This window comes from Panulirus ornatus, chromosome 15 (genome assembly GCF_036320965.1).
Source record: "Panulirus ornatus isolate Po-2019 chromosome 15, ASM3632096v1, whole genome shotgun sequence".
Classification (NCBI taxonomy): domain Eukaryota; kingdom Metazoa; phylum Arthropoda; class Malacostraca; order Decapoda; family Palinuridae; genus Panulirus; species Panulirus ornatus.
The window spans coordinates 27,986,247-28,013,560 of NC_092238.1; the positions used below are offsets into that span (position 1 = coordinate 27,986,247).

General features: G+C 39.2%; 1 protein-coding gene across 6 annotated transcripts in view; it reads left to right on the top strand.

Moving 5' to 3' along the window:
• The first annotated feature begins 1,863 nt into the window (after positions 1–1,863).
• Positions 1,864–27,314, top strand: part of LOC139753801 (sialin-like) — a 36,968-nt gene continuing 11,517 nt past the window's right edge. The window contains exons 1-8 of one of the 6 annotated variants that reach the window (XM_071670678.1): positions 1,864–1,881; positions 10,684–10,728; positions 13,329–13,490; positions 14,274–14,344; positions 15,930–16,010; positions 18,521–18,676; positions 21,815–21,902; positions 23,703–23,857. In XM_071670678.1, the coding sequence (XP_071526779.1) occupies positions 10,689–10,728; positions 13,329–13,490; positions 14,274–14,344; positions 15,930–16,010; positions 18,521–18,676; positions 21,815–21,902; positions 23,703–23,857 (753 nt within the window). In that variant the 5' untranslated portion in view covers positions 1,864–1,881; positions 10,684–10,688. Of the gene's footprint in view, positions 1,882–8,260; positions 8,303–8,506; positions 8,615–10,683; positions 10,729–13,328; positions 13,491–14,273; positions 14,345–15,425; positions 15,603–15,929; positions 16,011–18,520; positions 18,677–21,814; positions 21,903–23,702; positions 23,858–27,314 lie in introns of those variants that run through there. The other 5 variants (XM_071670677.1, XM_071670679.1, XM_071670681.1 and 2 more) reach the window with 5 other exon arrangements.

Consider the following 27,314-nt stretch of genomic DNA (forward strand, 5'->3'; position numbering starts at 1 on the left):
CCTTCACATCCTGCCCATACAATCTGAAGGATGTAGCTGACGAGGCTAATCATTCATAATGTTGTGTGGGCGGCGTGAATAGGGGAGCCTAGGAGGCTGCCACCGCCCATTGCTGCCACAACATCCCTACTGTTTGAAGGATAACTGTCACTTTAGCATTCAGGTCTTCAGGTTACGAGAGTCTCCGACTTAAAATAGCGCACAATTTGTTGTCACTCGCTGATGCAGTGACTCACTAGCTGTTATACTTTGTAAGTGTTGTTATGAGTCGTCATTTGTGTCCAGGGAGGGGCACCTTACCAGGGCCTCTTCCCATAAGAGGGAAACGGGGGGGCCAAAAGTCCCAGATGCCAAGTCATCTCTGAATTGAACCGAGCAGACGGCTGGTCCTCGCACTAAAAGGGAAGACCCACCTCAAACATATGCCCCAGGCCGTTAGTGGAGGTATGATAAACCATTTGGAAAGGGTGGTGGCAAATTACAGGAACATAGTTCCAGACTGTGATGTTAGGTGTAGGATATGCAGGCCTATTTTTGGTGTCTAGTTTAATCTCTCACTTTGTGTAAGAGGCCTCTTCTTTCATTATATTAATGGATGACTGAAGCTTCACTTGGTGTATTGCGGCTCTGTAGGGATCAAGCGTGTTACATGCTGATGTTCACGAGATATTGTTTACGTCCGCAGTTGATCTTCATTCTTCTTTTTTTATTTTCTATTTTTTTACTGTTCTTAAAGTATAAACCAGTCCAGTTTTAAGTCGTAAATGTTGATATTCATCTCATTTGTGAAGCGTCGCAATGCCTCATTTTTTGCACTGCGAAACAAAAGCGTACGTGCTTTGGAGATAAAAGTGATTGGTTGTTGGGTTTACTGCGACACAGGAGAGATGAGAACCTTTCATATGTGTTTTTAACCCCCTCCCACCGTATGACGCTAGGGTCTGCACATTATCAGGTCGTCTTCACCTTGTACACCTCACTTATTGAGGTGGCCAGTCGTCGAACTTCGTAAATATTAGCTTGTCCGGTACTATCAGCTCCTCTTTTACTATATGCCATTTCTTTTATTACTGTGTTGGTAGGTTCAATCTCGTCTGTGTCTCTTATAAACATTCATATTCGCTTCTGTTTCCCAACCTCGTTTTCTTTTTTTTTTTGTGGACAACTTAGGTAAAGTCAGGCGCACAATCTGAGACAACTTTCCCTGTTTTGCCCGATGATTAGTTAAACCAGTCGAAACATTATGAGACTCAACCAGTGACACCTTGTGGTTGGTTGGTATACTTGATTAGGTAGAAGTTTCGAACTCCCATTCGGATAATGTTTCGAAACATTCGAGCACGATCACTATTTGTGATTTGAAAAGCTGACTGCAGAACAATATATCTAATTTGAAACGACGTAAAGCACCACCGAACAGTAAATGATGAACTGGCAACTTGTTTCACGACTACTAGGCTTGCCACCTGTACATAAGTGTTACAGACACGTGTAGATTGGCTCAACCTTTCTGTTATCACCAAAATCAGGGAAGATGGTCGTGTGTCTTCGACTGTACAAAGTTGGTATATACCGTTCATTTTAGACTGTAAACTGATTGATCTAAATTTTCTTCAGTTTCACATGATTGAGGTTTAACTACGTAAGGCTTCTATACAGAAAAAATAATTAGTGTACTGCGGTTTGTTTCAGCCGTTGTTGCTTCAACTGGATACGGCTTTGGCGAACTTAGAGTTGACACTGTTTCGCCAAAGTTTTCGGAGCACTGGTCGATTCCAGGTGCATTTGTTGACAGACGTGCTTGTGTGTGTTTTCTTCGTGGACAATTATCATTTTACCCGGCTGCCACTGCCTTAGAAACAACTAGATGTCTATAATATGGTAAGTCGCAACCTGACAAATTCTATGTTATTAAGGCTTTGTACTTTAATCATAGTATTTGGAGCAAATCACTGCGAAATTAGTCGATGTTTGTCTTCCGTGGTGTGGCCGAAACGTGAACTGGTGGAGTCTAGACAAAATCTCTTTCAGGCCCTACTTTAATCTGTTTTCTCTCAGTTGATTTATCCCATATCGTAATCATATATGTACATTTAAGTTAAAGTACTTCACGTGTACAAACATGCATAACTTTTCAAGGCTGGCCAACAGGCGGAAATGAGCAGTCTCTCTCTCTCTCTCTCTCTCTCTCTCTCTCTCTCTCTCTCTCTCTCTCTCTCTCTCTCCCACCTTCTTCCACTAACTGGCCCTGAAGTCCCTGGACTTTGATTGAGAATGCGTTGAACAGAATGAACAGAGAAGATTCATGTAAAGTTTTACATATGCTTTAATCTTGAAGTATTTTAATCTGCTAAAATTAGTTACTCGTAATATTAAAAGAAAAAAAAAAAGCGTCATGAAACTTATATACTGCATATTTATCATATGCTTCGAAGTTAACAAGTGCTTTTAACAGTTTGCCCCGGTTACTTAACATGAGCAATACAGTGGATGATGGACGAAATGGTTTAGGATAAAATAAAATGGTATATAGAAATAGTAAAGTGGCCACCTCATGTTGTACTATGACCCGAAACCTAAGTGGTGGCTTATATTTATTTATGAATTATTGTTCCTCCCAACCAACTCAGTGGTAATGAATCGTCCTTCTTAACTGAGCCTAGTATTCCTCATAGCCCTACCTAATCGCCCAACAGGTCGTGAACCGTAGACCTAACAACCGCCTCCCTGGTCGAACATCCTCTCGCTAACATAGCCTTGTCTACACCTAACTGTTCCCCTTGATCGAGTAACCTCGCCTAGTCTGACAGACTTCAGGCCTACCAAGAGAATGGGAAAACCCGAGCGAAATCCCTGGTGCTCTGGGCCATTTGGCAGATGAAATTTAAAAATGAAGTTTAAAATATTGGTAAAGTGATAAAAAAAAAATTTTAATGAATTTTCCAATTTTTTTCCGTCATTCACTTACATGGGCCACTCAGCTTCCTCCCAGGGACGCCTTGTGGGGTCCATACCGTGCCAACTCATCTACAGGGCCCACGTCAGCCCTCGGTGACCCTCACAGTCTCCTAAATCGAGGAACCCCATCCAAACCACCCGTTTGCCGAGGTCGGTTAACACTCCTCCGCCTTTTCTGCGTCGGTTAGCTCTCCTCCGCCCTTCTGCGTCGGTTAGCTCTCCTCCGCCCTTCTGCGTAAATATGGTATTCTGGAACCCCTTTTGACAGTACATTGTCGGTGCATCCGTCTTCGGCATTTCTTCATCAGTTGCTGTGCAGCCACCAACTGGAAAATATATTTTAACACTTCACTTAAGGATAATTTTAAGACCACATGCACTCACAGTTCAAATGGCCACTGACAACGATAGCATCAGCCGATGAGACTAGGTAGTGTTACGTAACAAGATATCTTTTATAACAGGGAAAGAGAGATGTTGGCTTGGTTATTTAGAGTATGAGTGCGGAGAGAGAGAGAGAGAGAGAGAGAGAGAGAGAGAGAGAGAGAGAGAGAGAGAGAGAGAGGTTACATATTTGGTGAGAGCCGTAATGATTCTGACAGTTGACAAGCTTGAAGCCCAAACAACCAAACGAGACGTGCTAAATATGGGCCACGTAAGCAGTGATCACCTAAAAAAAAGAAAAAGTGTTCACGATTTCTGCTGATTGGTGGCTCTAATTTGTTAATTGCCTTAAACGAACTTGTTAGTCGATAGGTCTAACGCCCAAGTTGCTCACCAGCCAAAGGATACCTGTACCTAATAAGTATGTTTGAGGTTATTACATATTCTGGCCCAGTGACCTGAGTAGTTGATGGTTTGTGAATTCAGTCACATATAAATATATATATGAGAAGCCAGGTAGTCATTGTTACCTAATAGGCGGTAAGTAGTTAAGAGCCGACTACCTCTTTCCCAGTAGAACTATGACTATTCACCATTTTCATATAGTAGTGATTTTTAAAGTAGTGTATGACTAGCTGACAGTTCATACCACCGTCACCAAAATTTATTTTAGGAGGAATCCACTGCCGAAAGTGTCAAGGCCAACACGACAATGATATTATTTAGTGTGGTGGGTCAGTGAGGCCTTGTGTTTCGATTAGTTATGGTTAACGTCGAGGAAAAATGGATTACTGTGATAAACTTCAGTTGTTGGAGAGCGAGAGACATACACCTTTTACATAACATTTCTTTGGCTAATCCATGTGGTTTTACCGTTTCGTTTGTCCTCGAGGATTAGTAGAAAGAGCGAGTAACTGCCATATCCGAAGCCTTTTTTCTTTTTTTTTGCCTCGCGTTGATATTTAATCGTCATAGCATTTTAAAAGAATTACGTCCCTAAGACCCCGTTTAACTTGGACTGGCATTAAGCACAATTTTTAGAAGTTGCATTATATGCCGGCCTTGTAATTTTGTTCACATTTGCTCATGGGTCATAAATGTTTTGCCTTATTTGAAGCGCGCACTTTTATCCGGCAACATATTTTCCATCGTGAAGGATTGACGTAGCTACGACTGTTAACAGCTCCGCAGATGCAGAGGATGTCGTCATTGTGGACGATGAATACGGGTCAGCTTAATCAAGAAAAGTATCGTGTGACCTTGAGAGTGACGGTGTTAAGTAAGCCTAGTGGTATATGCGCGCTGTTTCTGTGGGACGAGTACGCAGTTCATTGGCCATAGTGTAGTTGCTAGAGGTTATTCATTTTTCTCGATATTTAGAGTTCAGGGTTGGCGAACCCCTGCTTAGGTGAAGGGGTCTTCTTTTTTTTTTTTTTTCTTGTGATATTTGTGGGTGTTTTAAGTTACGTAGAGTTGCATAGATACACAGACTCTAAGGTCTAAGCGAGGTGGTCTGGCCTTAACAGTACTAAAAAGGAAAAAAATGCAGTCCCCACAAAAGCAGTAGAAGAAAAGGATAGCAAAGTAAAGGCTCTCTCCCCACCCTCCACTCCCTCCGGCAACACGCTGAATGGAAAACAGGTTAAATATATATATATATATATATATATATATATATATATATATATATATATATATATATATATATAACATATATATATATATATATATATATATATATATATATATATAACATATATATATATAACATAACAATCTTGTAGGATTGTTATGTCTGAAGGAAATCTTTATAGGAAAGTCACGAAATAGAATGAGCGTGAATGTCATGCATTCCTTCACTTTTTATATTAACAATAGTAAGGGTAAACTTTAGCTCCCAGCCTCTCGACTTACCATATCTACATTATTGCTGTTGAAAAACGATACAATACCTCTTACTCTCTCAAGACAGGCGACGGGTTGATTAATGTTGGCATATTACTGTAGCATGGCCAAGGAGAGATCGGTGGCTGAGAAGATAACTTAAAATACCACTGTTATGATGACTGATTAAATCAATTATTCATTACCGAAGTGACAAGTGATGATCAAGATAAGTTTTGAAGATATTCAGGACATTGCTCTAAAAAAAAAAAAAAAAAAACTTTCTGGGAGCTTTTTCCACGCATCAATAGTGTTAGTAAAGAAATTTCGGTGACCTCTTAAGTTTATGTTATTTTCTCGTTGGTGATGCTGGTGCTACGGTAGAGAAATTTACATTAACAATGTAGTTGAATCATTAAGGTTTTTTAAAACGCTTTATGATTGACCCTTGCTTCGGTAGACCATTCTTAATTCTTGCAATCTGTCCTCATATACGTTTTAGTGATGGAAGAGATAGGGTGATGATGGTGACTGCAGTAGTGTTTGGAGATGTTGAAAATAGGATTACACGCTATTGATTGTAACGTACAAAGTAATACAAAGGAATTCAAACTGTAGTAGTGATAGTTGTTGTGATGGTGCTAGTAATGGAGATTGTGATGGTGGCGAAAATTATGGTGACGATGGCGTTTAAGGCGTAGCGATGGTTAAGGGGGACCAGTTACCCATGAGATGCAGAGCTAGAGTTGCCAACTTAGCGTTATTCGAGCTAGATCTAGCGCCTAAATTTCGTATTTAGCGCCTCAGCCCGTTTTTCGGCACCTAATTTGTATTTAACAGCAAACTTAGTGTTATTTCAATACATGAAAAAATTCAAGCATTGATTAGAATATGTTAATATGATTTAGGAAGTCTAATCGAGACCTATTAAAATAACGGAAAACAATATAAATATTGCAACATAATTCATTTTCATCGAATGAACATGTTCAAATTTTTTTTTAACAGGTTCAGTCCGGGTGTATTCCGCGGACTCCCCCTCATCAAGTCTCCTGTTCAGTTCAGGCTCAGTCGGACTCTCGGTGGTCCGTGGACCATGAAGGACAATAACATTGCTGGTTGTGTGTGTGTGTGTGTGTGTGTGTGTGTGTGTGTGTGCAGGCCATTACATTTAACGAACACAACAATGAGTTAGAAATATACTCAACATTTTAGAGTGGTTTTGAAACCCCAAATATGAAAAGTGGTTGAGAAAAGTAGAGGGGGATGACACAAAATGTCTTTGAAAGTAAAGCCATCGTCCGTTGTCTGCCAAACATAGTAACATTGAAAAACATAGCAGAACAGCTAAACACAAGAAAGTTGAAGAGCCATTCAGTACTCAAAGATAAACCACAATTACATTTGAAAAAGGTGAGTGATGATTTGCAGACAGTAAAGGATGCAAGAATTTCAAGTTGAAAAGTTCGAAGTGTAGTGTAGTCGTGTGCAGTGTGATTGCCCCGCATTTTATCAGTGACTTGAAAAGTGAGATAGACAATCAGAAGTTTAGCCTCTTAATTGATGAGTGTAATGACATTACGGTAACGAAGCTATTGTGCTATTGGGTATCGCTATCAGATTATATTCTGCAAGTAAGAAGATTGTAGTGACTTTTTTGGACCTTGTTAAGCTGACTGACTGTAATGCTAATGGGATATGTAATAGCATCAAGAAGTCCTTGAAAAATAATGGGTTGGAGTTACAAAACCTCGTTGCAATTGGCACCGATAGTGCCTCTGTCATGACATGGTGTTAACAGTGGAGTGTAGGCTAAAGTCTGGTTAGAATTCCTTATCTGATTCTGATCGAGTGAGTGTGTGTGTGTGTGTGTGTGTCATTATCTGCTGCTTGCTTTCTCATGCTGCATTAGAGTGCCTCCCCAAGAACCTTGATTTTATGGTCAGAGAGACTTATGATTGATTCTCCCACTCTTCAGTTCGCCAAGCAAGGTACAAGGAGATATTTTCTTTGATCAATGATGGTCAAGCTTCGTTGACATTAATACTTGATGGCTGTCAATTGCATTAGGGATAGTAAAATACTGCAGCAGTGGGTTGAACTTAAGACTCTTTTTAAAATGGCAAGAAATGATGAAAGGTATTACATAGCTCAGATCTTCTGTGATATATTTTGTGACAAGAAAAACTGTGCTCCTCCTGATATTCCTTAAGCATATTCTTGGAGAAGTTCAACGTGTGAATGAGAAAATTGAAGCGGAGGTACAGGATCCAACCAAACTGCTAAGTAATCTTATTCAACTTATTGATTTCATAAGTTTTAAGGTCCTCATCCCAGGCAGAAAATCAAAGGAAGGAGATTCACTACAGAACTACTTAGACTCACATCCGTACTTGGGGTACGAGTTCGAAAAGGAGATGGATCAATGTAAGTTTCCTGATGGAAGTACATTCGAGGAAGATGCGTGGTTTGTAGTGGAGTTGGTGAAACAGCTTCGTCAACTTTTGCCAATGTTCAAGTGTTTCAGTCAATGTCATCACTGAGGGCAAGTGAATGCCTGCAACCCATAAAGCCTGGAATACTGGAATTAGCAAAGATGTTTACTGATAACAAAGAAATTCCCACGTGCATTGAGTTCCAGTGGAGAAAGCTTCATCATGCATTGTGGAAACAACACTGGGATCCTAGCAATCTAGGCTGAAATAGCCTCGTTCAAGGATGCAACAGCAGAAAACACTTGAGTGACCTTTCTAAGGAGGCACTGACTGTGCTGACATTGCCCCACTCCACCGCTAATGTAAAGCGTATCTTTAATCAAATAAACATCTTGAAGTTAAAGCTTCGAATGGACTATCAAAAGCTTAAATGCAATACCAACTATCAGGTATGGACTGAGAAGAAATGGAAACTGCTGTTATGATTATATACTGCATAAGGAAGTATTGAAAAACACTGGGTCATTGACAGCATACGAACATTGTAACCACAATCATGACCCTCACATAGACCAACATAACTACAGGACACCAAGGAAAGAAGAGATAACGAGATGGGAATTAGCAGATCTGAAATAATGGTGAGTGTTTTATTATTAAAAGCAGTCAGTCGTACATGTTATTTATAAGTTGGCACGTCAAAGAGCAGAAATATAAGCCGAAGAGCATTTTTTTTCCCGTCATTTCAGTAAGTTTAGCGTTTTTCGGGAATGAATCTAGCACCATCTGAAATTTTGAGTTGGCAACTCTGTTGACCGGACAGTCTCACAGACTCGCTCTGAGTCGGTGCAGTGTACTATGGTGAGGCAAAGTGTGTGGCTGTGCTCACTTGAGAACTACAACGCCGTAATTTTCTGAAACTATATCGTGACAACTTCAGATTCTGTATCGAGGTTTTGTATTCGATCCATGTGGTCTCAGCAGCATGTATTTGTTTACCGTTCCCAATGTTTATTGAGAGGGAGTGCTTATATGAAGAGTCTTGGGCATAATAGGCTGTTACAATAATGTATTATTGGTTACGTCCGGGGTATTGCAGGTGTGCAAAGTTGCCCGCTCGTAGATATGTCACTGCTCCTGTGTACGTCCTACCTTCTACAGTTTTGTGAAAGTAGGTACTGAAGTTGAGTTTAGGCTCGAAACACAGTTTTCGGGGTTTTTTTGCCTTAGGTCAACCCGTGAACTTGACCTCTGATCTGTGAGTGTCAATAACTCGACGTCTTAGAATTATATATATATATATATATATATATATATATATATATATATATATATATATATATATATATATATGTATATATATATATATATATATATATATATATATATATATATATATATATATATATATATATATCTTTCTTTTTTTCTTTCAAACTATTCGCCATTTCCCGCATTAGCGAGGTAGCGTTAAGAACAGAGGACTGGGCCTTTGAGGGAATACCCTCACCTGGCCCAATTCTCTGTTCCTTCTTTTGAAAAAAAAAAAAAAAAAAAAACGAGAGGGGAGGATTTCCGGCCCCCCGCTCCCTCCCCTTTTAGTCGCCTTCTACGACACGCAGGGAATACGTGGGAAGTATTCTTAATCCCCTATCCCCAGGGATGATATATATATATATATATATATATATATATATATATATATATATATATATATATATATATATATATATATTGAACCAGGGCATGTGAAGCGTCTGGAGTAAACCATGGAAAGTTTTGTGGGCCTGGATGTGGAAAGGGAGCTGTGGTTTCGGTGCATTTTACATGACAGTTAGAGACTGAGTGTGAACGGAAGTGGCCTTTGTTGTCTTTTCCTAATGCTACATCGCGCACACGCGGGGATGAGGGGGATGCCATTTCATGTGTGGCGGGATGGCGGCGAGAATGGATGAAGGCAGCATGTATGAATATGTACATGTGTATATATGTATATGTCTGTGTATGTATATGTATGTATACTTTGAAATTTATAGGTATGTATATGTGCATGTGGGCATTTATGTATATACATGTGCATGTGGGTGGGGTGGGCCATTCTTTCGTCTGTTTCCTTGCGCTACCTCGCTAACGCGGGAGACAGCGACAAAGCAAAAAAAAAAAAAAAAAAAAAATATATATATATATATATATATATATATATATATATATATATATATATATATATATATATTTCTTTTCATACTATTCGCCATTTCCCGCATTAGCGAGGTAGCGTTGCAAACAGAGGACTGGGCCTTTGAGGGAATATCCTCACCTGGCCCCCTTCTCTGTTCCCTCTTTTGGAAAATTTAAGAAAAAGCGAGAGGGGAGGATTTCCAGCCACCCGCTCCCTCCCCTTTTAGTCGCCTTCTACGACATGCAGGGAATACGTGGGAAGTATTCTTTCTCCCCTATCCCCAGGGATAATATATATATATATATATATATATATATATATATATATATATATATATATATATATATATTCCTATGAGTGAAATCGCAACTCAGTAGTTCATATAATTTTATTGAACGTGTAATTTTTCTATTCATACGGCGCAACATGTTTCACGGAGACAATCAGCCTCAACAGGTGCCAGCAATTCATAGTTTTTAAATCCCACCACCACCACATAAATATAGTCTCACCTCTGTTACCTCTCTGCGTTAGCAAGTTAGCGTTAAGAACAGAGGACTGAGGCTTTGAGGGAATATCTTCACTGGCCCCCCCCCCCCCTTCTCTGTTCCTCATTCTTTTGGAAAATCTAGAACGGGAGGGGAGGATTTCTAGCATCCCGCTCCCTCCCCGCATTCTACGACAAACGGGGAATACGTGGAAAGTATTTGTTCTCCTCTATCCCCAGGGATGATATATATATATATATATATATATATATATATATATATATATATATATATATATATATATATATATAGATAGATAGATAGATAGATAATCATATATTTCTTACTCTTCCAGGTACGATGGGGAAAAGGGTGGAAAAACTGCTCATCTCAACCTTCGGTAAGTTATTTTGTTGTTCCCAAGTTTTTATTTTTGTGAAATAACAATATTTGCTGCTGTAGCTTTAGACATATATTTAAGTGTATATTACATTTCATATCAATTCCTTTTTTAAGATAACTTTCAGCTCGTCCATTGCATTGTAGAATCTTAATATCATTAATAATTTTGCCTCTATGGTGTACCGTATGGAGGATTCTTGAAGATATGATTTTAGTATTATTATACCGTAGGATAAGTTTGTTTTTTCTTAAGATGTTCCAGTATTTAACTCATGAGATTGTTCTCATTGATTATATATATATATATATATATATATATATATATATATATATATATATATATATATATATATATATATCCCTGGGGATAGGGGAGAAAGAATACTTCCCACGCATTCCTCACGTGTCGACGTGCTGTCAATGGATTGAACCAGGGCACGTGAAGCGTCTGGAGTAAACCATGGAAAGTTCTGTGGGGCCTGGATGTGGAAAGGGAGCTGTGGTTTCGGTGCATTATTACATGACAGCTAGAGACTGAGTGAACGAATGGGACCTTTGTTGTCTTTTCCTAGCGCTTCCTCGCTCACATGAGGGGGGAGGGGGTTGTTATTCCATGTGTGGCGGGGTGGCGATGAGAATGAATGAAGGCAGACAGTATGAATTATGTACATGTGTATATATGTATATGTCTGTGTATATATATGTATACATTGAGTTGTATAGGTATGTATATTTGCGTGTGTGGACGTGTATGTATATACATGTGTATGTGGGTGGGTTGGGCCATTCTTTCGTCTGTTTCCTTGCACTACCTCGCTAACGTGGGAGACAGTGACAAAGCAAAATAAAATAGTTCACAATTGTGCGCGTGGTCTAGTATTTGCTGATAACCACGAGAAAAAATGAAACACGATAAGCTCTAAAGCGCACTTTAGTGTAATGATTACATCGTCAAGGGAGATAAAAGAGTAAAATGTAGAAGGAGACATAGTTAAGACGCCACTCGTAAACAAGCGTTTTCGGACGTTGGTGGTCGGGGTCTGGCATCGTGCTTGGCAGAGAATTGTATTATGTGGACAGGAAAGGGAACTGTTTCAAAATTTTGCCTACGATATAGCTATTCAGTCTGTATACACCACCAATATTCATGTTACAATTCTTTGTGTCACCAATATTCATGTTACAATTCTTTGTGTCACCAATATTCATGTTACAATTCTTTGTGTATTTAGTAACATGATTCAATGATATTTCTCGTGGTCAAGGAGTTAGTTAATTGATTTAGCGTTACTCCAGTCAATACAATGGTCGTAATTTTTGACGATTAAACAAAGTGGTTAAACAAAGCATTTGATTCTTTTCTTGTTCTTAACCTGTATTTACGTTGCTCAAGTCTAACATAAAGATCCTTGCCAGTCTGTCCAGTGTAAAACATATTACAGCTTTTACAAGTGTTTCTGTAAACACAGCCAGGAGAATTTTCTGGTGAATATTTTAAGATATTCTTTATAGTATTGTTATTGCTGAAGGCTACATTTACAGAAAAAGATTTAGGTAACGTGGAGAGTAGCGTAGAATTATCACTAAAAGGAAGAACAAAAAGATTCTTAGTTTTAAGGGAAGGTGTAGGGTTAACTATATAAAATGATTTTGCCAACTCAAGAGATTTATCAGTGAAAGATCTAGGATACTTTAACTTGGATCCAATAAAATGTATCTTCTCAAACTCATCATCAGTAAATTTCGGATTGCATATACATAATGCCTTAAGAAACATTGACTGGAATGACGATAGTTTGACTCATGTTGAGCTGATTCGTAATGAATTTAAGAACAAACATTGGTGGGTTTTCTGTATATGCTAAACTTAAACATGTTTCTATCCCTATGGATCATGCAGTATAAAAATGATAAGACATTTATTTTCCTCTTCCACAGCAAATTTGAGAGACGTTACTAAATTTTTGAGTGAAAAATATTTGTCAATTTTCGTTTGTTGGCCAGAAACGAAGAACATCATCTACGTACCTAAACCAGATTGCCTTAGATGGTACGATATCCCTTAGTAATTTTGATTCAAAGAATTCCCTGTAAAGATTACTTAATACTGTTAAAAGAGCGTTACCCATCGTAATACCAAATTTCTGAGCATAATATTCTCCATTAAACTGAGATACACAGTCTATTATACACAAGTTGATCAAATTCTGTTAGTCATGTATGTGCATGAAAGCTCATCGATACCCAACACACCTTTGCTTATGAGTCTGCTTGCTTGAAATGCAAATATCGTTTTACCACTCGCAAACCGCGTTCTTGCCATGCCAAGTGAATGTGGGGCAAAACGTTCGTCAATTCACCTCGGGAAATGCTTTGTCCGAGGTGATCGACCCGCTTTTGACAGCAAACAACACACTTTCAGTCATTTTTTGTCAAGGAGTAACCTGCTTTTTGGAGTGCAGTCCAACAGATGTCAGCACAACAGTGGTTAGTGAAGGCCCCACAATTCCCAGGGGCTTCGAAGTCTATCAGGAGGTACTTACTACTGATAGGGGACCTATCATCAGGCTGTTATTCTAAATGGTGGATCTCTTTCAGGGTTCATACCTGCCCGGATAGCCCTGGGAGCCCTTTCTCTCCTTGGGTTTGCCTGTCTGTACATGTTGCGGGTCAACATATCCGTCGCCATTGTTGCCATGGTTCGACGCAACCGCACAGATGTCCAAGCGGCCCGTGCCTACTGCACAGAACACGTCCTAGGTAACCTCCACCCCGCCTCAGCTCATCAGCCTGACTTCCTCTAAGCACTTGCCATGTTTTCCTCTTTTTCGTGTATCCTCCATCTCACTCATCCCCATGTATTCTATTGATTCGCCTTTTTACCTGCCCTCTGGACTGGTATGTTTTATGTCGTGTCTCCCATTCCACTATTTTTTTTGTTTGCGAATCAGAAGTTAGATATCCTTCATAGAGTATCCGTCGGTTGCAGAGATCAGGATGGCATTTCCATTTATCCCTTCCTGTAAAATGTCCATGTCTATAGTCCCTCTGTGTATCATTATGTTCCCGTATAGTTATCTTCCCACCGACTGGTAATCCAGAGTGGTGAGTTGTGGTATTATATCACTATCTTCCCGTAGATAAACTCACAATCGCTGCTGCCTCGTAATCACTTCTCCACTCGTCCGCAGTCTGCCTTCCAAGACAGCTTTTTTTTTTTCCCATTACGTAACAAATTTCTCATCCTACGCCTATATAGGTTGTGCGAATGTTCGTCGTCTTGCTCAGCTCACACTTGAATACCCTCTCTATGTGAAATACTGTATCCTATCCTGTCACAGAAACTTAAAATGTAATCGTATTTAAAAAAAGAAAAAACTAAAGTACAGAATCTTTATCTTTTTTTTTTTTTTTTTAGTTTATTGTGAAGTTGCCTACGAACAGCTTGGAGTGGTGCTCCTGTTCCTTGAGTTGTTAGCAGTAATGGAGGAAGGCATCGCTGGAGAAATGAAGGTGGTCTTACATGGTATTTTCTGTCATTAGCAGATAATATAACGGCTGAAGATGGCAATACAACGGCGACCCAGGGAGATGATGACAGCATTCTGCTGGAGGTAATTGCTATTCAAAGCATTGTTGAACAAAGGCTCTGTATATGCACCCTCTTGACTCAGTGTACATACTTGGTATTACTGTAACATCCGCTCTTTCTTTGAAACCCAACATTACGGGAACAGCTAAGTCTGCCTCTAAGAAACTGCTTGTCCTGTTTAGATGTCGAAACTTCTCTTCTGAGCAGTTGCTCCGTTTATACAAGGGATTGACTCGTCCTTGTATGGAGTACTGCTCTCTCATTTGGGGATGTTCTAGCTCTGTACCTTACTTGGCAGAGTTGAGTCGAAAGCAGTCCATCTTATAAACTATTCCAGGCTAACTTCCAAACTTGACCTCCTTTCCCTTCACCGCAATGTTGGTACACTTTACCCCTTCTATAGGTATTGCTTTGGTTTTTATTCCCGCGAACTGGCTGCTTGGGTGCCCCCACCATCTAGCTAGACCACACAATACTCGGCAAACTGCTACGTCACATGATTATTGTGTGTTATCGGCAACTCAAGGTTGGGCCATTTTTATAACCGCTTCTTTCCGTACACGTCGAAGCTTTGGAACTCTTTACCTTCTCATGTCTTTCCCCATAACTATGACCTGCCATATTTCAAAAGACAGGTCTTTCTAAAAAAAAAATCGTAAATACTTACCCTTGTCTTTTCTTTTTCCTTTTCTTAATTATCTCTAAATTTCAATTAAGGCCCGACCTTGATGTGAACTTTTGTCCGTAACTGGAGCCTTCAGCATAAAAAAAAAAAAAAAATACCTCCCTTTGTCTTGGTGGCAACCTTGTTCATTGGTATATCACAGTTTACCTAGACTCAGATTCAACTCGAATTATGGCAGGAGAATACCTTAGACAAGTTGATTATCTCAGCACTAACGATGATACGGGTCCATTTTTTTTTTGTCTTTTATCAGGGCTGCGTTCCTTAGATAATGTTACATGAGAAGGTTAACCCCAGCACTTATGACTATGCCATTCTTTTTTCGCTTAAGTGGTACTGTACCTTTCTTAAGTTACTTAAAGCTTTATTTAATAAGGTAGATAATATTGATGATAATAAAACATATGAAATGGCGTGAGAGTGTGCAGGGCATATGGCAGTAGTATTCAAACGAATATTATCAACGGTTGAAACTGGGTTTGTCTTCTTGTTAAAAAACATATCAAAGAGTCTGCTGAACTGGTTGCCTCCTTTTAGGTCGAGAGCCGTTAAACAACAAACAGTAAACAACTGGTTGCCTCCCTTTTTTCTTCTGGTATGGTTTTCTTAGCATATAGCTTTTATTGGTACGGATTAAATCCTCTTCACTGAAACCCCATGGATATGTACACGTATTGGACGGCCAAGAACAGTAATTGTAATTGCCAGGTGTGCATGTATATAGGTTAGGGTGCGTGTGGTGGATACAAGTGTGTTGTGGCAGGGGCATGAGTGTGTGATCTGTGTGTAGTAGTGGTCAGGAATGTGATACACGGTGATGGCTGGATCTGCATTGTTGTTTTCCAAGGTGTGTGAACAAATGAGCTGCATCAGCAATTTCCTTCTTACCTAGATGATGTTTGTTTCGTTAATCTTCAATCAGGACCAAGGAGAGATGGAGTGGGACGAGTTAACACAGGGTATCATGCTCTCCAGCTATTACTACGGATACATTCTCACACAGGTCAGGTCACCCTCAAGACACCTCTCCCTGTTTTCATTAATGTCTGACATTCTAAACTGAGAATTTGCATTGTGAGTATTTGATCACAGGAATTTGTGAGTTCAATTTCTTTTATTTTAAATTTGTTCTTATTTGGTTTTTCTTTCTTACCTCATGTTTAAATATTTCGGTGGTTTGTCGAACATGATTATTCATTGTTGGGAAATTATCTTTTCAGTCAAATATATATTTAAGTCTTTGTTCTAACATAGCAGATTGAATATCTTACACTTCACACTTATGCTGAAAAAAAAAATCTGGTTTTAGAATATTAGAGAACATTTAGGATACTTCGTACAGAATTTAAACTTACATTTAATATTTCATAATTCAGTTCATATTACTTGCTATCTTTTGGCCTTGGGTAAGCAATTATAGAATATTTGCCATTAATGTTTAAGGTGACACTCCCATTAAATTATGATTGATTTGTGATTTTCTCTTTGTGAAAGTGATTATTGTTCAAAAACTAGATTTCTATTAAAACCTTGGTATAAGACCTGGTTTTCCTTCTTAATATGATTCTGTGGTAGAAATATATCTTGGGGCAATCAAGTCCTGTAATTTATAATTTCAGTGATTGCAAGATTGAAAAATCATAATTCAATTATTTGGTATCTGTCATCCGGAGGAAGCATTATGATATAACATTATCACTACAAGTATAAAACTTGTCATTATACTACATTCAGTTTTAAAAAAAAAAAGTTTATTGAGCTGAAAAACACCCATAACCTCCATGTTTTGCTATTTTTCTATAGAAAATGATCTGCTTCAGAACTTCAGTTAAGAGGCCTCTTTCATGCTGAATATAATTCTTGGGTTGAAATATGTGTGGAGGCCATTACTTCTTCTAATGAACACTCAAAATGATTACAGATTTAAAGAAAATCATGAGAATTCATTTCATATCTTTAGTATCAGTAGGCCACATGATGTACGTTATCATTTCAGTAATAAAACCCATTGATTATTTTACATTATAGTTTTGAGAAAAAAATAAAATGGCCAGGAAAGTACCAGAAAGGATCAGCTGCATTTTTCTGTGCTTCAGATATGTATATTTGCCTCAAAACCAAAGTGTTAGACATATTTCCCATGCTGAGTACGGTTCTGGAATGAAACATTATTGTATAGGGGTTAATAAGTAATATGTTTTAGGATTTATATTATTATAGGATTAGATGATTTCATGAGAATGCACTTCATATAGTCTTTATTAAATTATCGCTTCAGATTTCAAATTTCAGTGATCTTGTCTTTTGGGACAAAAAATCCCTGGACTGCTACCTCCTTTTTTTTTCAATTAATCATCTTGAATTAGATTTCGTAGAAAGCTTCAGGATGTTATTATTCATGCTGAATAGGATTATTGGGTTAAGAATAAGCATTTAATTGATGACAGCATTAAAAACTTAGGTTTCATATTTATTTGATATCTGTCATCTGGAGATTTCCTTATGACATATTTGTAGGGGGGTTTTAATCATAAAATCATAGGAATTGGCTTCATCTCTATTTGGTATATGTCGGCCAGAGGAAGCCATATGATACTAGTTTCATGATCATTTCAATTTTAGAAGCCCTTTATTATGGTATATTCCACTTCTGAAAGAAATGTCTTTTTATTGGCTTTGGAAAATCCCAGAACTCTTGGACATCGGCAAAAAGTCTGAAGGAAGGATTATATCACATCTCAGAGAAAAAAGTTTCAAAACAGGTAATACAGAGGTCACTGAGAATGAAGGTCTTGTGTTTCCTTGACCATTAGGTGGAAGTGTCGCCTTTCAATGTATTACATAAACGTAGAATTATAAGGAAAGTTGAAAAAATTACGAGTGGAGATCATAATCTGCAAACCTTGGAAAAATTAGTCCCCTTTGAATTTCTTATCTGAAGCAAAGAATGATATTCCTGATAAGGAGACTTATATGACTAGACATGAGTGTCAAACGGACCTAAATGTGGATGCTGCTACATACAGACTAATTCATGCAAGACATCATTCATATCTACTTTAACTATTACTGTACAGGATGAAAAAAATCATTTGTGAAAACCATAGCACATTTTGACACGGTAGTTGACTCGGACTTGTTCTGTGGCCCTGTCCAAGCCAGTGTTTTGTTGCCCCACTCAATTCAGTCCTCTACATGATTAGTGTCATGTTTAGTTTACCTTTACAGACCAATATTTATGCTCAGCTAAGTCTGTATTTTGTTGTCCAACCTATTATAAGATAAGTCAGTGTTTTGTTGTCCTGTCCAGCCCATTTAAAGATAAATTAGTGTTTTGTTGTCCTGCCCAGCCCATTTAGATATTGCATTACCCTTCGTAGCCCAGTCTTTTCTGGCCCAACCCAGCCTATTACTTTGTTGCATTGCAGAGTGTAGCTCAGACTTTTCATGCCTACTCGTCCCATCATTGCTCTGCCTAACCCACCACTAATGTTATACTTTTGGTGTGGGTAGATCATTGGTGGTCATCTGGCAGACTTATATGGAACTCGCCTAATGTTTGGTGGCTGCATCTTGTCTAGTGGCATCTGCACCCTCCTCTTGCCTGTAGCTGCCCGCACCCACAATGTTGCCTTCATAACTCTAAGGGCCATAATTGGATTCTGTAGTGTGAGTAAAGTAGCCTTCATATCCTGATGTAGTCATATGTGTCAAATTTTACATGCTAACATATTATAGTAGATTATGCAGAACCATGAACCATGGAATTAAACCATTTTATCCTGTGATATCTTATTTTCCCATTAATACTGCATTCTGTATCACTGAATATAGTTCTTCTTTTCCCTTGTATCTAGGAAACTCTTTTTCTGTCTGTTGTGCAATGCTGTGTTTAGATCTTTGTGATGGTTTCAGAATATTTCAGCAAAGAAGGTGAATGGATTTATTTGTGCAAGTATTTTCTTCTCTACATTATTGTGAAAAGAGTTGAAATCTCAGTACACGCACACCTGAGAGCAGGTGATGTGTATGAGCAGGAACTAAATGATTGTCAGGGATCAGATTACTGTATATAATTCTACATCTGCCAGTCTTGTGATAGAGTATCCTTATAAATTTATGACATGTCTAATTTTTATTTGCTTTGTCGCTGTCTCCCGCATTTGCGAGGTAGCGCAAGCAAACAGACGAAAGAAATGGCCCAACCTACCCCCATACACATGTATATACATACACGTCCACACACGCAAATATACATACCCATACATCTCAATGTACACATATATATACACACACAGACATATACATATATACACATGCACACAATTCACACTGTCTGCCTTTATTCATTCCCATCGCCACCCTGCCACACATGGAATAACATCCCCCTCCCCCTCATGTGTGCGAGGTAGTACTAGGAAAAGACAACAAAGGCCCCATTCGTTCACACTCAGTCTCTAGCTGTCATGCAATAATACCCGAAACCACAGCTCCCTTTCCACATCCAGGCCCCACAGAACTTTCCATGGTTTACCCCAGATGCTTCACATGCCCTGATTCAATCCATTGACAGCACGTCGACCCTGGTATACCACATCAATCCAATTCACTCTATTCCTTGCCCGCCTTTCACCCTCCTGCATGTTCAGGCCCCGATCACTCAAAATCTTTTTCACTCCATCTTTCCACCTCCAATTTGGTCTCCCACTTCTCCTCGTTCTCTCCACCTCTGACACATATATCCTCTTGGACAATCTTTCCTCACTCATTCTCTCCGTGTGCCCAAACCATTTCAAAACACCCTCTTCTGCTCTCTCAACCATGCTCTTCTTATTTCCACACATCTCTCTTACCCTTACATTACTTACTCGATCAAACCACCTCACACCACATATTGTCCTCAAACATCTCATTTCCAGCACATCCACCCTCCTGCAGCCCACGCCTCGCAACCATACAACATTGTTGGAACCACTGTTCCTTCAAACATAGCCATTTTTGCTTTCGGAGATAATGTTCTCGACTTCCACACATTCTTCAAGGCTCCCAGGATTTTCGCCCCCTTCCCCACCCTATGATTCACTTCCGCTTCCATGGTTCCATCCGCTGTCACTTTCATCTCTTCCTACACGTACACATGCCTTACATCCTCGATAAAAACTTTTCACTGCTTCTAACAACTTACCTCCCACACCATATATTCTTAGTATCTTCCACAGAGCATCTCTATCAACTCTATCATATGCCTTCTCCAGATCCATAAATGCTACATACAAATCCATTTGCTTTTGTAAGTATTTCTCACATACATACTTCAAAGCAAACACCTGATCCGCACATCCTCTACCACTTCTGAAACCACACTGCTCTTCCCCAATCTGATGCTCTGTACATGCCTTCACCCTCTCAATCAATACCCTCCCATATAATTTACCAGGAATACTCAACAAACTTATACCTCTGTAATTTGAGCACTCACTCTTATCCCCTTTGCCTTTATACAATGGCACTATGCATGCATTCCGCCAATCCTCAGGCACCTCACCATGAATCATACATACATTAAATAACCTTACCAACCAGTCAACAATACAGTCACCCCCTTTTTTAATAAATTCCACTGCAATACCATCCAAACCTGCTGCCTTGCCGGCTTTCATCTTCCGCAAAGCTTTTACTACCTCTTATCTGTTTACCAAATCATTTTCCCTAACCCTCTCACTTTGCACACCACCTCGACCAAAACACCCTATATCTGCCACTCTATCATCAAACACATTCAACAAACCTTCAAAATACTCACTCCATCTCCTTCTCACATCACCACTACTTGTTATCACCTCTCCATTATCCCCCTTCACTGAAGTTCCCATTTGCTCCCTTGTCTTACACACTTTATTTACCTCCTTCCAGAACATCTTTTTATTCTCCCTAAAATTTAATGATACTCTCTCACCCCAACTCTCATTTGCCCTCTTTTTCACCTCTTGCACCTTTCTCTTGACCTCCTGTCTCTTTCTTTTATACATCTCCCACTCATTTGCATTTTTTCCCTGCAAAAATCGTTCAAATACCTCTCTCTTCTCTTTCACTAATAATCTTACTTCTTCATCCCACCACTCACTACCCTTTCTAATCAACCCACCTCCCACGCTTCTCATGCCTAATGCCTAATTATGTCAGCTTATAGTACACAAAGGGCAATGCTTTGCCATTTTTCTGAACCTAGGCATAGTGAAGTGGTCAGGGGGAAAACACAGAATTGTCTATGAAATTTGACTGAGGTTGGTAAGATCTGGTTGTACTGTATTCTGCATGACAGCAAGAGAGTGAACATGAGCAAATGAAGCCATAGTTTGCCTGTACTTGGTGCAATCCCACTAAGGCTTGAAAGAGCAAACAAGCATAAAAGAAGTTCAGAATGCATGGTAGATGATGGTTTAGATACGTTAGTGAAGAGGCTATATTAATGGCATAGCTGGAGTTGTAAGGAGAAGAGGTGGACCACAGAAGAGATGGAGTGATGTATAAGAAGTGATAAGGGCTATATATATTTCAGATGAAGTTGGAATACAGTTGAAAGTAACGGGGAATGAATTTTTATCATAAATAACATTAAAATTTCCATATGCCATGGGGAATCAACCTGAATCTTACAAATTTCTTTGTTGCTTTAAGATATCCTAAAGGAAAGCACTTATCTATCTATTTTACAGATAGATTCCTGGTTCTTTGATTAGATATTACTATGAAATTATGCTCCTGGGCTTATATCTTACATCATCCTGAAACTGTCTTGTGTTTCAGGGTGTTTCATGGCCCTCTATGCACAGTATGCTGACTCGCTGGATTCCGCCACTGGAAAGACCTAGGTTCATAGCTATCGTCTATTTTGGTGAGCAATGCAACACTCTGAATTACAGTATTCTTCCAGTTGGGTATGGTTCTCTAGGGAGTGTTACATGGGATTTTTCTGGTGATACAGCACCTCAGTGTCTCTTATTGAAAATTATCTTCTTGATATTCCTTAGTAAAGAAGAGTTAATGAGATACATGGAATATCCAGACATAAATACCCTTCTCATTATTAAGGATAAAATATCTTGGGCAAAGATAAATCCAATCCCTATAATTTTTGGCACAAAAGATGAAATAAGTAAATTTTGAAATGGTCTTGATTTTTTCATGGATGATTGCATAAAACATGGTCTCATAAACTCAGTTCACTCTAAGAGAATTTTTTTTAGAAGTTCACTAAAGACTACCAGTAGGATTATCTATTTGTTTGTATAGGAACCTTGAAACCTCTTTTAGCTTGGCACATCTCTCCATAAAGAAATGCATTATGTTGGCCCAGCTTGGCCTGTATGAGCCTAAGATATTTAAGTAAGTAGCCTCTATGTTGACCTTTGTGAGAAACATTTTCTTGCAACAAATTAAGAAAAGATGGCTGTAGGATTTCTTCATCACATTCATAGAATGATGCTGTACTTTAGATGTTGAGGATTGTCAACTTTGTGTGATGCTAGGGTTACCACCTTTGGAGCAGACACAAGATTTTTTTCTATACATTTTGGTATGGTTTTAGGGCTTGCAGAACAATCTAGCCTTAGAGAGAAATGTAAGTATTGAAGAATGAGAAAATATTCCTCTCTGGGGTAGTATTGTGTGTGCAATTTTTTGCTTTATTTTGTTCTTCTTTCACCCTAGTTTTGCTTCAATTTGGAAATACCCTTCCCTTAAACCATGGTTACAACTATGAGCTTGACTTACATATTTCAAGAATTATGAAGCAGGTTGGTGCTAACCTTATGGCGAGTGGGGTGTGTGGATATTGCTGATTGATCAGTTGGTGGACCTAGTTGGGGCTAACAGGACGCTAGTACAGGATGAATGGTCAGAGAGGGGTGAGAGACGCTTATCTCACCAGAAAGCAAGGGGTCTGTAACACTGTAAATCCTTGAGAAAAAGCTTTTATTTCTATAAAACTTTTGCGAATGGTGCACCATAGTTAGCATGTTTACAGTTGTATGCCTTTTTATGGTATTATCCACTAATCTTTATGGTTTGTAAGAGTTATAATGGCAGCTTTCTTTGACTATATGTATCACTGTATTATACTGGTATGCACTTTTTCTTCTTGTCCATGGTTCCACTGTATTTAGATTTTCTAAACATGAGAGTCTTGTTTTTGTTCGCTGTGCAATTGTTTTGCTGTGCTCTTGGTACCATTGCTTTGTTTCTTCTTTATGTACCAGAGGTCAGTTAGCCATGTTCTTTGTATCTCAGTTTTTTCTTTTATTGAAAGTTATGCTGCATTGTTCCCCCTCAGAAAAAAAAGAATATTGTGGTATTCTTTTATTAGTGTGTAATTAGCATCTTGGTTTCATAGTATCTCTTTCTTTTCTTTTATATTTTAATATTGTGTATGGTAACCTTGTTTTATTGAATATTGTTGATGGTAAGATTGTGCTGCTTGTACTGTTGTTTTTTGGAACTGTTCTCAAGCAGTGATATTGTGCACTTTTAGTATGTTCATAATAATGTTTGTGGTATTGTTAAGCATTGGATTTTTTTGTATGTGTAGATAATATTCCTTATCCTCGTTAATGTTGTTCATGCTATAATTGTTTTGGTGTATTATCCTTGTCATTCTACTTAAATAGCATATTACACTTACAATTGTCATTGACAGCTTCCAGCCTGAGTGTAACATTCACATTGCCCATGTGTGGCCTTGTCATTGACCTCTATGGATGGGCCTCTGCTTTCTACTTGACGGGAATGCTGTCAGTGGCCTGGTGCATCCTTTGGTTCCCATTGATGCATGACAACCCAGCTCAGCATCCAAGTTAAGTTGTTTTCATGGATGTGGATTCTGTGCACGGTGGAGGGATAAGTTGTTCCTTTTTATCCATTGCAGAGGTTACCTGGGCAACTGAAGAAGATTGTTAGTTTAATGGAGACTTTCAGTTTCAGTTTAACTCTGTATTTTTTTTTTTTGTCTTACCTTTATTCTCCAGGACTTCTCTCTATGAGGAGCCCTGCAATGCTTGTGAAAATAGCCATATCCAATGGCTAGACCACACTTCATGAGGTGTATGTATTTATTTTGTGGGGTAAATGCAGAACAGTTAAGGAATAGGTGTTCAGTGTCTCCAGTGTAGATGTTGCAACATTGGAATGAGAAATTTTGTGATATGTTGAATATGTGTTTTTGATATTAGAGAGATGGATGATTTTCAAAACACAGATAAGAAAGTGCAACTCATGTATGTCTGGTGAGTGTATTTTCAAATGGATGGGTATTTGGTGGGCTTTTTGTTTTTCATAGTGCAAGCTTGCAAAATTTGAGTCCCAATACTGATTGTCCATATCCAGTCTCCAGAAAGTAGACAGCATTATAGCAGTGACATCATACCAAGGGCAGCATCACTTTGTTCAGATTTGATCCAAATTGCATTTCTATATATGTTCTGTATGCTTTACTACCTCAGAAAGTATTATATTCATATATGCTTTGGAAGATGAATTTAACTTGAATGGTTATATGTTATTATACTTTATTGCTGTATCCCGCATTAGCAAGGTAGCGCAAGGAAACAGACGAAAGAATGGCCCAACCCACCCACATACACACGTATATACATACACATCAACACACTCACATTATATACCTATACATTTCAACTTTTTTTTTTATACAATCGCAAATTCCCACATTAGCGAGGTAGCGTTAAGAACAGAGGACTGAGCCTTGGAGGTAATAATGTCACTTGGCCTCCTTCTCTGTTCCTTCTTTTGGAGAATCAAAAAATGGGAGGGGAGGATTTCCAGCCCCCAGCTCCCTCTCCTTTTAGTTGCCTTCTACGACACGCAAGGAATACTTGGGAAGTATTCTTTCTCCCCTATCCCCAGGGATAACATTTCAACATATACATAGATATACATACACAGACATATACACATATACACGTGGGAAGATTAGAAAGGGTAGTGAGTGGTGGGATGAAGAAGTAAGATTATTAGTGAAAGAGGAGAGAGAGAGGCATTTGGACAATTTTTACAGGGAAATAGTGCAAATGACTGGGAGATGTATAAAAGAAAGAGGCAGGGGGTCAAGAAAAAGGTGCAAGAGGTGAAAAAGAGGGCGAATGAGAGTTGGGGTGAGAGTATCATAAAATTCCCGTTGCCACCCCGCCACACATGAAATGACACCCCCCTCCCCACGCATGCGCGTGAGGTAGTGCTGGAAAAAGACAACAAAGGCCACATTCGTTCACACTCAGTCTTTAGCTGTCATGTATAATGCACCGAATCCACAGCTCCCTTTCCACATCCAGGCCCCCACACAACTTTCCATGGTTTACCCCAGACTCTTCACATGCCCTGGTTCAATCCATTGACAGCACGTCGACCCTGGTATATCACATTGTTCCAGTTCACTCTATTCCCTGCACGCCTTTCACCCTCCTGCATGTTCAGGCCCCGATTGCCCAAAATCTTTTTCACTCCATCCTTCCACCTCCAATTTGGTCTCCCACTTCTCCTAGTTCCCTCCACCTCTGACACATATATCCTCTTTGTCAGTCTTTCCTCATTCTCTCCCACTTCTCCTCATTCCCTCCACCTCTGACACATATATCCTCTTTGTCAGTCTTTCCTCATTCATTCTCTCCATGTGACCAAACCATTTCAATACACCCTCTTCTGCTCTCTCAACCACTCTCTTTTTATTACCTTACATCTCTCTTACCCTTTCATTCCTTAATCAAAGCACCTCACACTACATATTGTCCTCAAACATCTCATTTCCAGCACATCCACCCTCCTCTGCACAACCCTATCTATAGCCCACGCCTCACAACCGTATAACGTTGTTGGAACCACTATTCCTTCATACATACCCATTTTTGCTTTCTGAGATAATGTTCTCGCCTTCCACACATTTTTCAACACTCCCAGCACTTTCACCCCCTCCCCCACCGTGTGACTCACTTCCACTTCCATGGTTCCATCCGCTGCCAAATCCACTCCCAGATATCTAAAACACTTCACTTCCTCCAGATTTTCTTCATTTAAACTTACCTCCCAGTTGACTTTTCCCTCAACCCTACTGTACCTAATAACCTTGCTCTTATTCACATTTCCTCTCAGCTTTCTTCTTTCACACACTTTACCAAACTCAGTCACCAGTTTCTGCAGTTTCTCACCTGAATCAGCCACCAGCACTGTATCATCAACGAACAACAACTGACTCACTTTCCAAGCCCTCCCCTCCACAACAGACTGCATACTTGCCCCTCTCTCCAAAATTCTTGCATTCACCTCCCTAACAACCCCATCCATGAACGAATCAAACACCCATGGAAACATCACGCACCCCTGCCACAAACCGACATTCACTGAGAACCAGTTACTTTCCTCTCTTCCTACTCGTACACATGCCTTACATCCTCGATAAAAACTTTTCACTGCTTCTAGCAACTTGCCTCCCACACCATATACTCTTAATACCTTCCACAGAGCATCTCTATCAACTCCAGATCCATAAGTGCTACATACAAATCCATTTGTTTTCTAAGTATTTCTCACATACATTCTTCAAAGCAAACACCTGATTCACACATCCTCTACCACTTTTGAAACCACACTGATCTTCCCCAATCTGATGCTCTTTGCATGCCTTCACCCTCTCAATCAATGCCCTCCCATATAATTTCCCAGGAATACTCAACAAACTTATACCTTTGTAATTTGAACACTCACCTTTATCCCCTTTGCCTTTGTACAATGGCACTATGCATGCATTAATCCAATCCTCAGGCACTTCATCATTAGCCATACATGCATTGAATATCCTCACCATTCAGTCAACAACACAGTCACCCCCTTTTTAATAAATTCCACTGCAATACCATCCAAACCCGCCACCTTGCCGGCTTTCATCTTCTGCAAAACTTTACCTCTTATCTGTTAGCCAATTCATTCTCCCTGGGCCTCTCACTTTGTACACTACCTCAACCAAAACACCTTTGCACACCACCTCAACCAAAGCACCCTATATCTGCCACTCTTATCATCAAAGACATTCAACAAACCTTCAAAATACTCACTCCATCTTCTCACATCACCACTAATTGTTGTTACCTCCCAATTAGCCCCTATCACCAATGTTCCCAGTTGTTCTCTTGTCTTATGCACTTTATTTACCTCCTTCCAAAACATCTTTTTATTCTCCCTAAAATATAATGATACTCTCTCACCCCAACTCTCATTTGCCCTCTTTTTCACCTCTTGCACCTTT